The sequence below is a fragment of the Podarcis gaigeae genome (assembly GCF_964106915.1).
Source record: "Podarcis gaigeae genome assembly, chromosome: 12".
Taxonomy (NCBI): domain Eukaryota; kingdom Metazoa; phylum Chordata; class Lepidosauria; order Squamata; family Lacertidae; genus Podarcis; species Podarcis gaigeae.
The window spans coordinates 46,175,947-46,190,458 of record NC_139688.1 but is presented as its reverse complement, the minus strand read 5'-3'; the positions used below and the strand labels follow the sequence as shown (position 1 = coordinate 46,190,458).

The 14,512-nt window shown below is 44.3% G+C and overlaps 1 protein-coding gene across 2 annotated transcripts in view; it reads right to left on the bottom strand.

Moving 5' to 3' along the window:
• The window catches only part of LOC310828276 (collagen alpha-4(VI) chain-like), a 100,046-nt gene extending 86,561 nt beyond the window's left edge, over positions 1–13,485 (bottom strand). The window contains exons 1-5 of one of the 2 annotated variants that reach the window (XM_083705461.1): positions 13,159–13,485; positions 12,551–12,631; positions 6,895–6,980; positions 5,238–5,846; positions 1,718–2,305 (exon numbers count right to left, since the gene is read on the bottom strand). In XM_083705461.1, coding sequence (XP_083561587.1) covers positions 1,718–2,305; positions 5,238–5,846; positions 6,895–6,980; positions 12,551–12,576 — 1,309 coding nt within the window. In that variant the 5' untranslated portion in view covers positions 12,577–12,631; positions 13,159–13,485. Of the gene's footprint in view, positions 1–1,717; positions 2,306–5,237; positions 5,847–6,894; positions 6,981–12,550; positions 12,644–13,158 lie in introns of those variants that run through there. The other variant, XM_083705462.1, reaches the window with a different exon arrangement.
• Between the last annotated feature and the right edge of the window lie 1,027 nt (positions 13,486–14,512).

Here is a 14,512-nt window from a genome sequence, read left to right as displayed (position 1 = left end):
GGGGGGAAAAGCAACATATTTTAATACAGTGGTACCTCGAGTTACAGACACTTCAGGTTACAGACTCCACTCAGTGGCGTAGCGTGGGGGGTGCAGGGGGGGCCAGCCGCACCGGGCGCAACATCTGGGGGTTAGGGTTAGGGGCGCAAATCCATGGGTTAGGGGGCGCAAATCCATGGGTTAGGGGGCGCAAATCCACGGGTTAGGGGGCACAAATTACTTGCCTTGCCCCGGGTGCTGACAACCCACGCTACGCCACTGACTCCACTAACCCAGAAATAGTACCTTGGGTTGAGAACTTTGTTTCAGGATGAGAACAGAAATCGTGCTCCTGTGGCATGGCAGCAGCAGGAGGCCCCATTAGCTAAAGTGGTGCTTCAGGTTAAGAACAGTTTCTTAACCTGAGGTACCACTATATACCATTGCACTGCAATCTGCATGAGAATTATAAAACCAATTGAAATCATTTCCCAGAGTTCACAGAATTTATGATCTGCTCTTGCAGTTTTTAATTGTATAATGTGTGTCATTATATGATTAAAGTTACATTACTTCCATGCTTATTGAATTTCAGAAAGCAGGTCCCCTGCTAGGAGCAGGTATGTGAAGCCAAAACGCAGTGCAGCACTCTGGGTATGTTTTTATTAAAAAAAAAAAAAAATTGAAGATTTTCTTCAATTACAAAAGTGTGTGCATTGTCACTTTTTTCCAGGTTGCAGAGTCTTTTCTATAGATCAGTTACATTCAGTTTGAGACATTAGTGTTGTATACAATATAGTGGTACCTCAGGTTACGTACGCTTCAGGTTACAGACTCCGCTAACCCAGAAATAGTGCTTCAGGTTAAGAACGTTGCTTCAGGATGAGAACAGAAATTGTGCTCCGGCAGCACGGCAGCAGCAGGAGGCCCCATTAGCTAAAGTGGTGCTTCAGGTTAAGAACAGTTTCAGGTTAAGTACGGACCTCCGGAAAGAATTAAGTACTTAACCTGAGGTACCACTGTATATGTCTGTGGGAGAGAGGGGGGACAGAGGGGGGGGGAAGGATGGTAAAACTGTCATTATTTTATTTAGTGTACTTATGGGGTTTTGTGTTGGCGTCACTTGGGTAGATTCTATTCGTTTTTTAATTTTTTCTTGGCAGCGAGAAAGGTTGGGGAGAGGGGGGTAAGGGCATGGTTGGTTGTCTTTAGTTGACTGAAGTGAGTGTTTTTCGCGTGTGTGAGGGAATGGGCCGCGCTGTCAGAAGTTATTCTACAAAGCCACACACTGCTCTTTAAGCACCCATTTTGTAGAGATTCAAAGAGCAGCTCAGGGTTGTTGGCAGAAAAGCTTCCGAGCAATGAACTTCAAAGACTATTTAGTTAAATATGCTAAGATAACTTAATTGGAAAAACTTGCAAATACCAGATAGGCTTAGGATTTAATTATGTTAGAGAATAATATGTTCAAAGTCAAAATGAAAACAAAGTAAGATGTTAAGTGCTTAAACTAATTTTATGAGAAAATTAGTTTGGGAAACTGTTACAGTGATATACACTGAAATTCAGCCCAGGGGATTTGAGGAAATCACTTAACAATGTTACTAAGATTGGATCAAGTACAGTTAAGATGTATGTTTGTTTGTTTAAAATTTTTGGAAAACCAATTAAAAAAATGGGGGGAAAAGAAAAGCTCCTGGGCAGCCCACAAGTCACCGCAGAAGACAACTTTGCTTACCTGTAATCTGGTTCTCCACTGCAAAGCACATCGTTCGGAGGAGACTGGCGGAGAGTTCTTCGAGGATATCAAATCTGTCGGTGCTGAACAGAAACTTATTCAAAGGCCGGCTGGCAATTTCCTGCAGTTCGGTGGTGTTCTGGACCCCAATCCCCACCACATAAACAGAGATGCCTCTTGCCCTCAGTTTGCTAGCGGGAACCTTGACTTCATCACTGGACTCGCCATCGGTGAGTAAAATGGCGACCTGAGGGAACTTTTCCCAGGCTCTGCTCCCGGCAGATTCCGTGAAGTACTCTTCGCCGATAAAATCCAAGGCAGCGCCTGTGTTAGTGCCTCCCTTCCGGAAGGGCAAATTCTGTATTTGTTCCAGAATGTCGCTCTTTGAAGAATACTGGTTTAAGAGGAATTCCCTGTAGGGGCTGTCACTATACTGGGCCAGCCCAATTCTAACCTGATTCGGACCAATGTCAAGGCTGGATATCATTGTATACAGAAAGCTCTTCACCTTCTGGAAATTCTCCTCGCCAATGCTGGTTGAACTGTCCACCAAAAACACGATGTCGGCCATGGTGGCTTTTCGGCACACTAAACGAGAAAGAAGTTTTAAAAAGCGAGATGGGAATTAGTTATTGCTTTTCTCTTTGAGGTGGTTTCAGACTAAAACATAGCCAGCATTTATGTGGCCAGCCTTATTATTATTATTATTATTATTATTATTATTATTATTAATATCCCCATCCCATCTGGCTGGGTTTCCCCAGCCACTCTGGGCAGCTTACAGAATATATAAAACATAATAAAGCATCAAACATTAAAAGCTTTCTGATACAGAACTGTTTTCTCAAACAGCTTCTCTTGAGGATTTTCTCTAAGCGAGAACATTGTAAAATGTTTTCTTAGAATCAGGGCCACCAAAATATGAAAACAGTACAAAGGTTAGAGCTGTACCACATCCAGACTCTGAATTCTTTCTTTCTTTCTTTCTTTCTTTCTTTCTTTCTTTCTTTCTTTCTTTCTTTCTTTCTTTCACAAAGGAGGCGAAAGAGGTTATATGGAAATACAATACGGAGAAAGCTTCACTGTTGACATTCTGTCTGTCAGATATATTATTTCATATGTGTGTGTTTCCCCTGATTTTTGGGCCTCCCCAAATGAGGATACAAATTTGCAAATGACACAAAAATATACAAATTTTATGTGCATCTGTACTCCCTTTTGTGAGTGAGGTGAAGGGAACCAATGCACCGTGTACTGGGCCAAGAAAATCCTATTGGCATCCATCATCAGAACAAGTCAGAAAAGGGCAGATAAAGAAAAAAGATATTGGCTGATTTCACACACAACCTTTACAACTTTCTGCATATTTTCTCTTTGCATTTTGATGGTAAACATCTAAAAGTGGCTAAACTGGACCACATATTGAAAATTAGCTCTCTTCCATGTTCTGTGCTGCGAATAATAGAGTCATAGGACTGCAGAGTTGGAAGGGACCCCGAGGGTCATCTAGTCCAAACCTTTGCAAGGCACAAATCCTGCCCATGGACATCCCTGGGTGGGCTCAAACCACCAACCTTCTGGTTAACAGCCAGACACACTGACCCAATGTGCCACCAGCGTTCAGAAGTGACAGGTTTCATTTAGTCTTCCCGATTGCCTAATTCTTCTTTTTAAGCGACATCTCTGGCAATAAGTGCAGTACATGTCCACTCAGAAGTTGGCCCATAATGAGTTCAGCATGATGTGTGCTGGTCTCATGGGTTACCCGAGAGGCGAGGTCCAAGTCCGGTCCGTGGTCAGAGGTGCAACGTGGAGGCAGTCCGTAGTAGCTGAAGCTGAGTGCAGGGCAGGGAGTCGGGTGAAGTCAGGAACAGGCTTGCAAGCAGGGAGCCAGGGCAGGTCAGGAGCTCAGGCAGGAAAGCAGGACAGGGTTCAGGCAGGAACTAGCAACCCATAATGTTGCTCCCACAACTTGGGACTGGGGCTGGCCAGCTTTTATCTGCCCCGAGGCATAGGGCGGCTCCAATCCTCTGGTGACTCGCCTCTCCTGGCCTGGAGGCGAGCACTCCTCCTGCGGGAACTTAGTTCCCTCCGCCTCTCTGCCCTGAGCCTCTGCAGCTCAGGAGAGGCTGGAGGGTTACCGGACCCAGAGGCAACCTCAGCTTCCCCTGACGGGGCTGAGAGTGGAGCACCCGCAGGCAACGGGTCCTCCATCACCTCAGGAGCCAGAGCAGACTCAGTTGATGCCTGCACTTGAGGATCCAGCACAGGTGAGGACCCTTCAGGCTCATGCCCCAGCCTCGGCTCAACTGGTTCTGGAGGCGGGGAATCCTGTGCAGGCTGGGATCCCTCAGGTGCAGTATCCGAGTCCGAATCCCAGGCCATCACACTTACCGGTTGAATTTACCTTGCATCAGGCTCTTTGTATAAAACACATGCCCTCCTCTTTCTGTACACTCATCACCTGCTGCCAGGGGCTGGACTGAGGAGGAATGGTGGGAACCCCCTCATCTTCCTGCAACTTCCCAAAAAGAGGACAGTATAGATTTAGAACAGTGGTTTGCAGAAGGGCATAATTCAGAGGCTGCAGAGGGGAGGAGCTGGAAAATATTGGGAGAGCAGCAGGAAGAAGGACCAGGGGAGAGACAGTTAACAGACTCAGTGTCTCTAGAAAGCATTCCTGACCCCTTCCCCTCTCCCAGAACCAGGCAGGCCTTGAAAGTAGTAGAATAGAAAGCTCAGAGGCAGAAAGCTCAGATCAGCCAGTGCAGGGGTGACGTAGAATAGAAGAGACTGAGAGGGTGGGACTTGACTTGAAGCAACGCCTTTATCTAAGGAAGCATTCCTTTATCTAAGGAAGCATTCCTTTGTCTCTCTCTGTGAATATTGAATAAGCTACTTGGTAAGAACTCATCCCACAGTGAGAGGGATAGGATTCCCTGAAGCCTTGACACCTGGTAGCATGCTGCTGAATGAAAAAGATTTTGTGATCTTGTTGTTGTTTAGTCGTTTAGTCGTGTCCAACTCGTTGTGACCCCATGGACCAGAGCACGCCAGGCACTCCTGTCTTCCACTGCCTCTCGCAGTTTGGTCAAACTCATGCTGGTAGCTTCAAGAACACTGTCCAACCTTCTTGTCCTCTGTCGTCCCCTTCTCCTTGTGCCCTCCATCTTTCCCAACATCAGGGTCTTTTCCAGGGAGTCTTCTTTTCTCATGAGGTGGCCAAAGTATTGGAGCCTCAGCTTCAGGATCTGTCCTTCCAGTGAGCACTCAGGGCTGATTTCCTTCAGAATGGAGAGGTCTGATCTTCTTGCAGTCCATGGGACTCTCAAGAGTCTCCTCCAGCACCATAATTCAAAAGCATCAATTCTTTGGTGATCAGCCTTCTTTATGGTCCAGCTCTCACTTCCAGACATCACTACTGGGAAAACCATAGCTAGGAAGGATTTTTATTTTTTTTAAAGAGACCACTGTATACACACACACACACACACACACACACACACACTTTTGGATTTACCTGGAGAAATCTGAGTGATGTGTTGAGAGGCTTCTTCGCCAGTGGTACAAATCACCTGGAGCAGATTTTGGGAGATGCCCTGCAAGCCGGCAAAATCTTCCACGTTGTAGACGTGTGTCTCGTCCGGGTCGCTAGCGATTAACTGAAGCTCCGACAAAACAGCATCCTTAATGCCCAAAGCATAGAGGGTGATGCCTGCACTCTTGACCAGCTTTGACGGCTCACGGATATCATCCTGAGCTTCCCCGTCTGTTATCACAACTGCCACTTGGGGGACGCCTTCGCGTCGCCGACTGCCGGCCACTTCATTGAACTGATGGTCCAGCATAAACTTCAAACTCTTCCCAGTTTTGGTCCCCCCTCCTTTGTAGTGCAAGTTCTGAATCCGGTTTAAGATGTCCTCTTTGCGGTGGAAAGTGTTCAGGAAGAACTCGTTGTGAGGCAGGTCGCTGTACTGAATCAGCCCAACCTGGATTTTATCCGGTCCAATGTCCAAGCCGTCAACCATGGTGTACAGAAAGTCTTGCATGCTTTTGAAGTTCTTTGTTCCTATGCTCCAGGATCCGTCCACCAGGAACACGAGGTCTGCAATGGCAGTTTCTCTGCAGACTGAAGAAAGACAGGGTAACCTTCTTTTGTTCTTACACCAATAGGCATTTGTTAGATTTGGGACAGGCAAAAGAAAACATTTCTTCATGTAACCCAGGGGTTGGGGGACATGAAGTTCGCATGATGTCACAGGTCCCCTACTCGCATCATCCCTGACTACCAACCATGCTGGATGGGGTGATGGCAAAACAACAACAAACCTATGGTTACGTGAAACATAATAAACACACAAGACGTAACCGGCTTTACTTTTGAATAAATAAGGTATACTATTCATTGTATCAAGCTGTAGATTTCAACGGAAGTCTCATAAGGTTCAACAAAAAAAGCAGAAGACCCAGTGGATCAGTTCATTCTCTAGTCAGTTCATGCATAAGGTCCATACATGTATAAGTATCTATTCCACCTGTCTGTTCATAGAGTCCAATAATCCACATGACGGGTTGTTACAGTTCCACAGAATCCTTTCACAGAGTCTAAGACAACCACTACTATGCTATAAGATCCTTTAATATTACATATGAGCCTGTTCTACTGATGAAACCTAGGATAGCGAAACAAGGCTAATATTCCGGAAATCCTTGTCTTAGACTCTGTGGAATAGATACTCATACATGTATGGACCTTATGCATGAACTGACTAGAGAATGAACTGATCCACTGGGTCTTCTGCTTTTTTCATTGAACTTTATGAGACTTCCGTTGAAATCTACAGTTTGATACAATGAATAGTATACCTTATTTATTCAAAAGTAAAGCAGCCTGGGCTCCTGACATTAGATATGTCGTTCTAAAACATCACAGGGCATACTTGTTAATTAAAATGGTTTTTTTAACACACACACCCCGTTTTTGTTTTTGTTTTGTTTTTTTGTTTGTCAAAAGTAATACCCTGCCGCACCATTTTCTAAACCGCTGTTTCTTTCTGTGCTGCTGGTCGCTGGTTGCTCTGCTCTGCCCTCTGGTGTCATATTTAAATTCTTCCCCCCTCCATGTCTTTTGTTATCTGCACATGGATATTGCTAAAGAAGCACAGATATTACATTACCAGTAGTTTGGGCATCGGTTGAGCACAACATGGTCAAAAACACAAGAATGAATCTTTGGTTCCAGTTGTCCATCGTGGGGGCACCCCTGAAGAAAATAACAATAATGATTAATTGTAACAACAACCTTTCATTCATATTGAAAAATCCAGTTGTATACACAAAGCTATGGAATACGTCCCGGACATAGCCGGATTTTCACTTTTTGAAATATGGCAACCCTAATACACACTAAGCCTTTAAAGCATATTCAGAGCACCTAGCTTCCACCAAAGAGTCCTGGGAACTGTAATTTGTTAAGGGTTGCTGGTGACTCTAACTATGACATCAGGAATCACAAGACAGAGAAACCAGTAGGAGAACACTTCAATCTCCCAGGACATTCTATACAAGATCTCAAAGTAGCTGTTCTATTACAAAGGAATTTCAGAAATAGACTGGAAAGAGAAGCTGCTGAATTGCAACTTATTACCAAACTTAAAACCATGGAGAGACCTGGTCTGAACAAAGACACTGGATTCTTATCTCATTATACATGACAAAGCCATTTTTCACCTTCTCACCCCTTGCTTTTTCCTGTAAGACCTATTGCAGTCGTTAAGAGTCGTCAACAGGCTCATCACAGCTATCTGCCAATCACCCATTCCCACCACCCTTCTGAGTAATACCCCTCCCCGCCTTCTCACTATATAGAAGGGTCTGGTGACTTCTGTTTCAGTGTATCTGAAGAAGTGTGCATGCACACGAAAGCTCATACCCAGAACTAACTTAGTTGGTCTTTAAGGTGCTACTGGAAGGAATTTTTTTATTTTGTTTTGACTATGGCAGACCAACACGGCTACCTATCTGTAACTATGTCCCCTGCTATGCTAATCCATAATTTCTCCCATATCAAAGTTTGAGGATCAGTGTACACATGCATCACTTGAGGATGTAACAAGAGTTCTGTTGGTAGAGCCCCGGTCTCAGGTTCAAACCCTTGAAGGGCTGGGGATGAGCTCTGCCTGAAACCCTGGAGAGCCCCCTCTGCCAGTCAGTGTAGAAACCAGGGGTGAGGGACCTTGAGGATCAGGGAATGAATGCTCCAGGTTTCTCCATCTGGCCCTGGAGGATCTTCCCAGGCTATGTGTATTACTGGTCCTGCTCCCTTCTCAAGTGCTTTGCTCTGGTTGGAAGGTGTCCTTGAACAAGCCTCTTGGTTGCCAGAATGGAGGATGGAGATCTGTCTGTAAATCTCTGGCTTTTACAAGAGTGAATTGACAATAGCATTGTGTTGTGTGATGTTTTACCTGTGACTTCTGTGTATTAGTCATCATTGCATCTATTGGGTAATGGACAGGCACCTGTTAATCAGCCTTGTGTGACTCTACATACACTCTATAAAAAATTTGGATTGAGGAATAATCCTCTTCACAGGCTGAATTCAGATATCATGCCAAACTGTGGTTTGGCATCGTATCTGCACCTGTGTTGCAAAACCCTGGAGTGTCACCAGGATATCAGCCGTAGTTTCAAGCTGGCTTCCAAGCTACAGTTTATGCTAACCATGGTTTGCTGTTATATCTGAATTAATAAGCCAAAATAAGAACCACAGCTCCACCAGAAGAGGCTGATGCACCATGAAAGTGCGCTGAACACATGGGAAATGAAAAACCAGTACAGTGGTGCCCCGCAAGATGAAATTAATCCGTTCCGTGAGGCTCTTCGTATAGCGGTTTTTTCGTCTTGTGAAGCAAGCCCATTGACAGCTTAGAGGATTAGCGCTATTAGTGGTTTAGTGGCTTTTAGCGGATCAGCTGATAAGCGGCTTAGCGGTTTAGGAAAAGGGGCAAAAAAGGGGAGGAACCCGCAGGAACTCGCAAGACATTTCGTCTTGCGAAGCAAGCCCATAGGGAAATTCGTTTTGCGAAGAGCCTCCAAAACGGAAAACCCTTTCGTCTAGCGGGTTTCCCGTCTTGCGAGGCGTTTGGCTTGCGGGGCACCACTGTAAGTTGCCCTAAACCACGGTTTGCCTGTTGTATATCTGGACGTTGAAACCTCAGTATGGTTAGGCACAAGCCATTATTCAGCGCAGTTTCAGCCACTACAAAGATCTGTACTGTGAGGTTGTGTCTTGGGTCTTTTTTTGATAATGACAGGCCAGCTGGGAAACACCAAAGTTTCTGGCAAATATCTATGACAACAATTAAGCGGGGGAAATGAAACAGCCACCTCTGAATTAATGATGACAAACAAAGCTCTGCAGACAAGGCTAACATTGCTTATGGGATGCCAGATGATTAGGATCTACCTCCAAAAGACAAACTGTTTAGTATTATGTTATGCACTTCAGCAGCTGCATAGGCCCCTGGAACTTTTGTGCAAGCAAGCTGGGTTTATGCATTTCAGAAGCTCCTCCAGGTTGACCTTCTGAAACTATTTGAAAGGGCACTGCATTTTTTCCACCAGACTGAGAATCCGGTTCCAAAAAATTAGGGTCTTGCTGTGCCACTAGTCAAAGCACAGCCCTGAGAACATTTTAGACTTTGACCGATACTCCTGCACAAAAACTCTTCTTTGAAACTAGACATGTCTAAATGCCCCATCTAAAGACTTGAGACATATTTTTGTTTCATTAAATGCAGAGGAGGGGTTGGAAAAAACCAGTCGCAAACAGCATGAAAGATGTGCACAGATGACCCATGCCAGCTAAATCTAGTTAATTATGGCTGCACAGGAACATCAACTTCAAGGGCAACAGATACAAGTGGGATGTAGGAAATCTATCCAAACTAATCATCATCATGAATGTTACAAAGTCATCCCAAATGTTTTGGATTCTTCCCCACTTCGCAATCTGGGTCCTTTGCTGCTTTCTCACATGAGTCCCAGCCTAAAAAAGCTTGCTGAAGGATAAAAAGGTAAAGGTAAAGAGACCCCTGACCATTAGGACCAGTTGTGGCCGACTCTGGGGTTGCGGCGCTCATCTCGCTTTATTGGCCAAGGGAGCCGGCGTACAGCTTCCGGATCATGTGGCCAGCATGACTAAGCCACTTCTGGCGAACCAGAGCAGCGCACGGAAACGCTGTTTAACTTCCCACCAGAGTGGTACCTATTTATCTACTTGCACTTTGACGTGCTTTCAAACTGCTAGGTTGGCAGGGGCAGGGACTGAGCAACGGGAGCTCACCCCGTCGTGGGGATTCGAACCGCCGACCTTCTGATCAGCAAGCCCTAGGCTCTGTGGTTAAACCCACAGCACCACCCACATCCCACTGAATGGTATAGTTTTTGTAAAATATGCAGGGATTTATGATATGTAAAATGAACCATGGAAAGAGAAAAAGGGAGGTCACTGATATCTTAAGGATGTAACAATGAGTATTTTAAATTGTAAAACAGAAAATTTAATAAAAATTATATATACACACAAAAAAGATACATCACAATGTTGAAAAGCTGGCATTGCCCAGCCCTGGTCCCTTCTAGCTATAGCAATTTCCCAGAGTCCTAATACTGCAACAAGCTGTTTACGAAGCAAAGCAAACATCATGCTAGCACCACAGTAGATATAAAAAGTGTGCCATAATTCTGCCATGGTAAAAGGTATCAGTTCAATGGCTTTAATAACCTACTATCACCACCACATTTTTACGCAACACGGAAAAAGGCATTGTGCAAGCACTGAAACTGTTTGTATCTTGGTTTGGAGGCAGTGTGGTCTCAACATAGCAAAAATGTCGTCCTTTTTAAGCAAACCACATCTTTCCTGTGGCTTATTTCCAATAAGACAATCTACAGCAATCGATTACATCTGATAAGCATCCTGTTTTTGGATAGCTTTCCAAGCAATGAATAAACATCCGCAGAGATAATGCTGTGGGTAAATAACCTGGGTTAGTAATTTTGTTCATGTGATGAAAAAGTTCAGGACCACACAAGTGGATCTTGTGTTAAATATAGGTCAACGCACATCTTGGTCTGAAAAAACAGGTTACGTTAAACAGAAAAGTAGGTCATTAGTCATGAACACAAAGGGAAGAAAGCATAATTCCTTTCTCCGGTGCAGGATACAGTTGTTATCCAACCACTTTTCAATGCATATACTTATCCTTTGAGCTTTGCTGTTTTTGAATATGAGAGAAAATTTAGATTTTCCCTCCAAAACAGTGCTATGTACTGCCTCCCACCCACATATTCTTGAAACTTGTTAAATATTAATAATATTTCATCCACATCAATGAATACTGTTTGGATACTCTTCTACCTCCATCACATTTTTTAAAATATATTTTTCTTAAGGATGACAGCAAGCTTATTATTTATAGGATTTACAGAAGCCGTCCCAGTTTCTGATTTGATCCCGGAATGTCCCACTTTTCCTTAGGATGTCCTTGTTTTCATTGGAGAAATGTTGGAGGTATGGAGTTAGGTGACCCCCCAGCCAAGGAGATAAGTAACTATACAACCTTTAGAAGCCATCTGAAGGCAGCCCTATATAGGGAAGTTTTTAAATGTTTAATATTTTATTATGTTGTTATATCTGAAAGAGCGTCTCCACCCCATCGTTCTGCCCGGACGCTGAGGTCCAGCGCCGAGGGCCTTCTGTTGGTTCCCTCACTGCGAGAAGCCAAGTTACAGCGAACCAGGCAGAGGGCCTTCTTGGTAGTGGTGCCCTCCCTGTGGAACACCCTACCACCAGATGTCAAAGAGAACAACTACCAGACTTTTAGAAGACATCTGAAGGCAGCCCTGTTTAGGGAAGCTTTTAATGTTTGAAATATTACAGTATTTTAATATTTTGTTGGAAGCCACCCAGAGTGGCTGGGGAAGCCCAGCCAGATGGGCGGGGTATAAGTAAAAAATTACTTATTATTATTATTATTATTATTATTATTATTATTATTATTATGAGTGGCTGGGGCAACTCAGTCAGATGGATGGGCTATAAACAGCAAAATAATAATCCTCCTCCTCCTCACCATTATCATTTTTGAATAGGACATCCCTATTTTCATCAGATAAATGTTTTAGGGTATGCAACTTTTGGGCCTCCTTTAAGATGCTCATATAAATGTTCCAGCCCTAAGTGAAAAACTGCTTCCTTTCCTGGACCCTCTCAGGTTTTAAGATTGACAGAGGGGGTAAAAACACAAAAACTTGCCCTGGGACCATGCAGTAAAGGGCAGGCAAAAGATCCTATAACCAAAAATAATCAATAAATAAACCTCAGACCACCTTCCTTCTACAACAGCTTTCGGAATGTAAAAAGACAGATGTACTTGTGGATGTTCTTGCCTGTTTGAAACTATGAAAACTAAAAAAATTCTAAATTTTAAAAAGGTGGGTTGAAATTTTTTCCCTGACCTTCCCACTATTGCTAAAGACTAAACATACAGCCATATTTTTTTCTGATGTATTCTTGGATTTACCAATATGAATTCCCTCATCTTTTTGCTAACTGGATGAGAATTTACGCTTGAAGAACGATCGCTAAGGTTTTGTATTAGGATGGAACTTAGATCCCAACCCCAGACAGACCATCAGGATCTCGTGTTGCCTTTTACAGCTTCCTGCAAACATTCTATTACTTATTTCATTTACTGAAAATATGCATCATCTCGTTTGTGGCAAGCTGAAGTACGATTACATCCCGTTTGAATAAATTATTCCTCTTACTTGCAGAAACCTTCCTTCTTGTACATGCTTGCTTTTCCCGAACTTCCTTCCTCACAGAGTCGTCTGCAAAGGCTAAAAGCCCTGAAATGCAAAAAAGAATTCCATGTGCAGAGCTTTGGTGCAAATGTCCAGCATTTTGCCTCTCTCTAAAGTATATTAGAAAGCGGATTCCTAAACCTTATATTTCTTCTCAAAGCAGCAGCAGCATTTGGGAACAACGTCTGCTCTGTCCATTCCACCTACCACTCACCTCTTCAGATTGCTATATTATAATTCCAGAATAAATCAATTGGAACTAGACATTTAACTTGCAATGCATCTCAAGTCTAAACATTCTGTGAGATAAGACGAGACATCTTGCCCTAGACAATGTCTTATCAGCGATGCATGGGAAAGTTCTTTCAGAAATTTTATTAGTACATTTTTTGGGGAAACAACATTAAAATGTCTCTGTGAAGCCATAAAAATCATTTTCTTCTTTCTGTGAAGAAAGACACCCATTTCTTTTGGGATCTGATATGAGCGTAAAGTTTATATTTTCGTTCACAGAAGCACACGCATAACGATTGCAAATTAATGGAGAAGGAGATCCTAAATATTGCACTCACCTGGCTTCTTAGAGGTCCATCTGTGCAGTGTCTAGTGGTCCATATGATCGATCATCTATCCTCTCTCGGGACTGTCCAAAAGCATCATAGATTCCAGCTGTGAGCAGCCAGTTGTGCTGTTGGAAACAGACTGGGAGCCCGCCTTCCAAGACAATCCCTCTGAGACAGAACTCTCAGTCTCTTGCGTAAACTCTGGATTGCCCCAGAAGGAAAAGTTTTCTCTGACATGTATGCAGGATTAATAAGAATTTTAAAAATGTTGCCAGTAATGGAGGCCCTAAAGTATATATTCGAGTCTATGAATTCAAGATATTCACTTGCCGGTCTTCAAATCCGACACGAGACCCCAATTGACCCCTTCAATGACCACAAGCACTTCTCTGCCTCAATTCCCCATCTGTAAAGCTATACAGTTGTACCTTGGATCTCAAACGCCTTGCAACTTGAACGTTTTGGCTCCCAAATGCCGCAAACCTGGAAGTGAGTGTTGCGGTTTGCGAACGTTCTTTGGAACCCAAACATCCGACGCTGCTTCCGCAGCTTTTGATTGGCTGCAGGAAGCTTCTGCAGCCAATCGGAAGCTGTGCCTTGGTTGTCGAATGTTTTCGGAAGTCGAACGGACTTCCGTTCAGCAACCAAGGTATGACTGGATCATTATGATAATGCTGATGACACTCAGCTGGACCAGTGTCTTGCCTTGGTAATGGACTGGATGAGAGCCATCAAACTGAAGCTCGATCCAGGTAAGAATGAGGCTCTGTTAGTGGGTGGTTCCCTAGACCGGATGGGTGGGAGATCACCTGCTCTTGATGGGATTACATTTCCTCTGAAGGAGCAGGTTTGTAGCTTGAGGGTGCTTCTGGATCCTTTGCTGTCACTCAAGGCTCAGGTGGCCTCAGTGGCCCGGAGTGCCTTCCATCAGCTTCAGCTGGTGGCCCAGCTATGCCCCTATCTGGACAAAGATAGTCTAATCACTGTTGTCTATGCTCTGGAAAACTCAAGGTTAGATTACTGCAATGTGTTATATGGAGGGCTGCCCCTGAGGACGGTTCGGAAACTTCAGCTAGTGCAGAATTCAGCAGCCTGAATTGCCTGGACATCTCTGCCCTGAGCCTCTGCAGCTCAGGAGAGGCTGGAGGGTTACCGGACCCAGAGGCAACCTCAGCTTCCCCTGACGGGGCTGAGAGTGGAGCACCTGCAGGCAATGGGTCCTCCATCAGCTCAGGAGCCAGAGCAGACTCAGCTGATGCCTGCACCTGAGGATCCAGCACAGGTGAGGACCCTTCAGGCTTATGCCCCAGCTGGTTCTGGAGGCGGGGAATCCTGTGCAGGCTGGGATTCCTCAGGTTCAGCC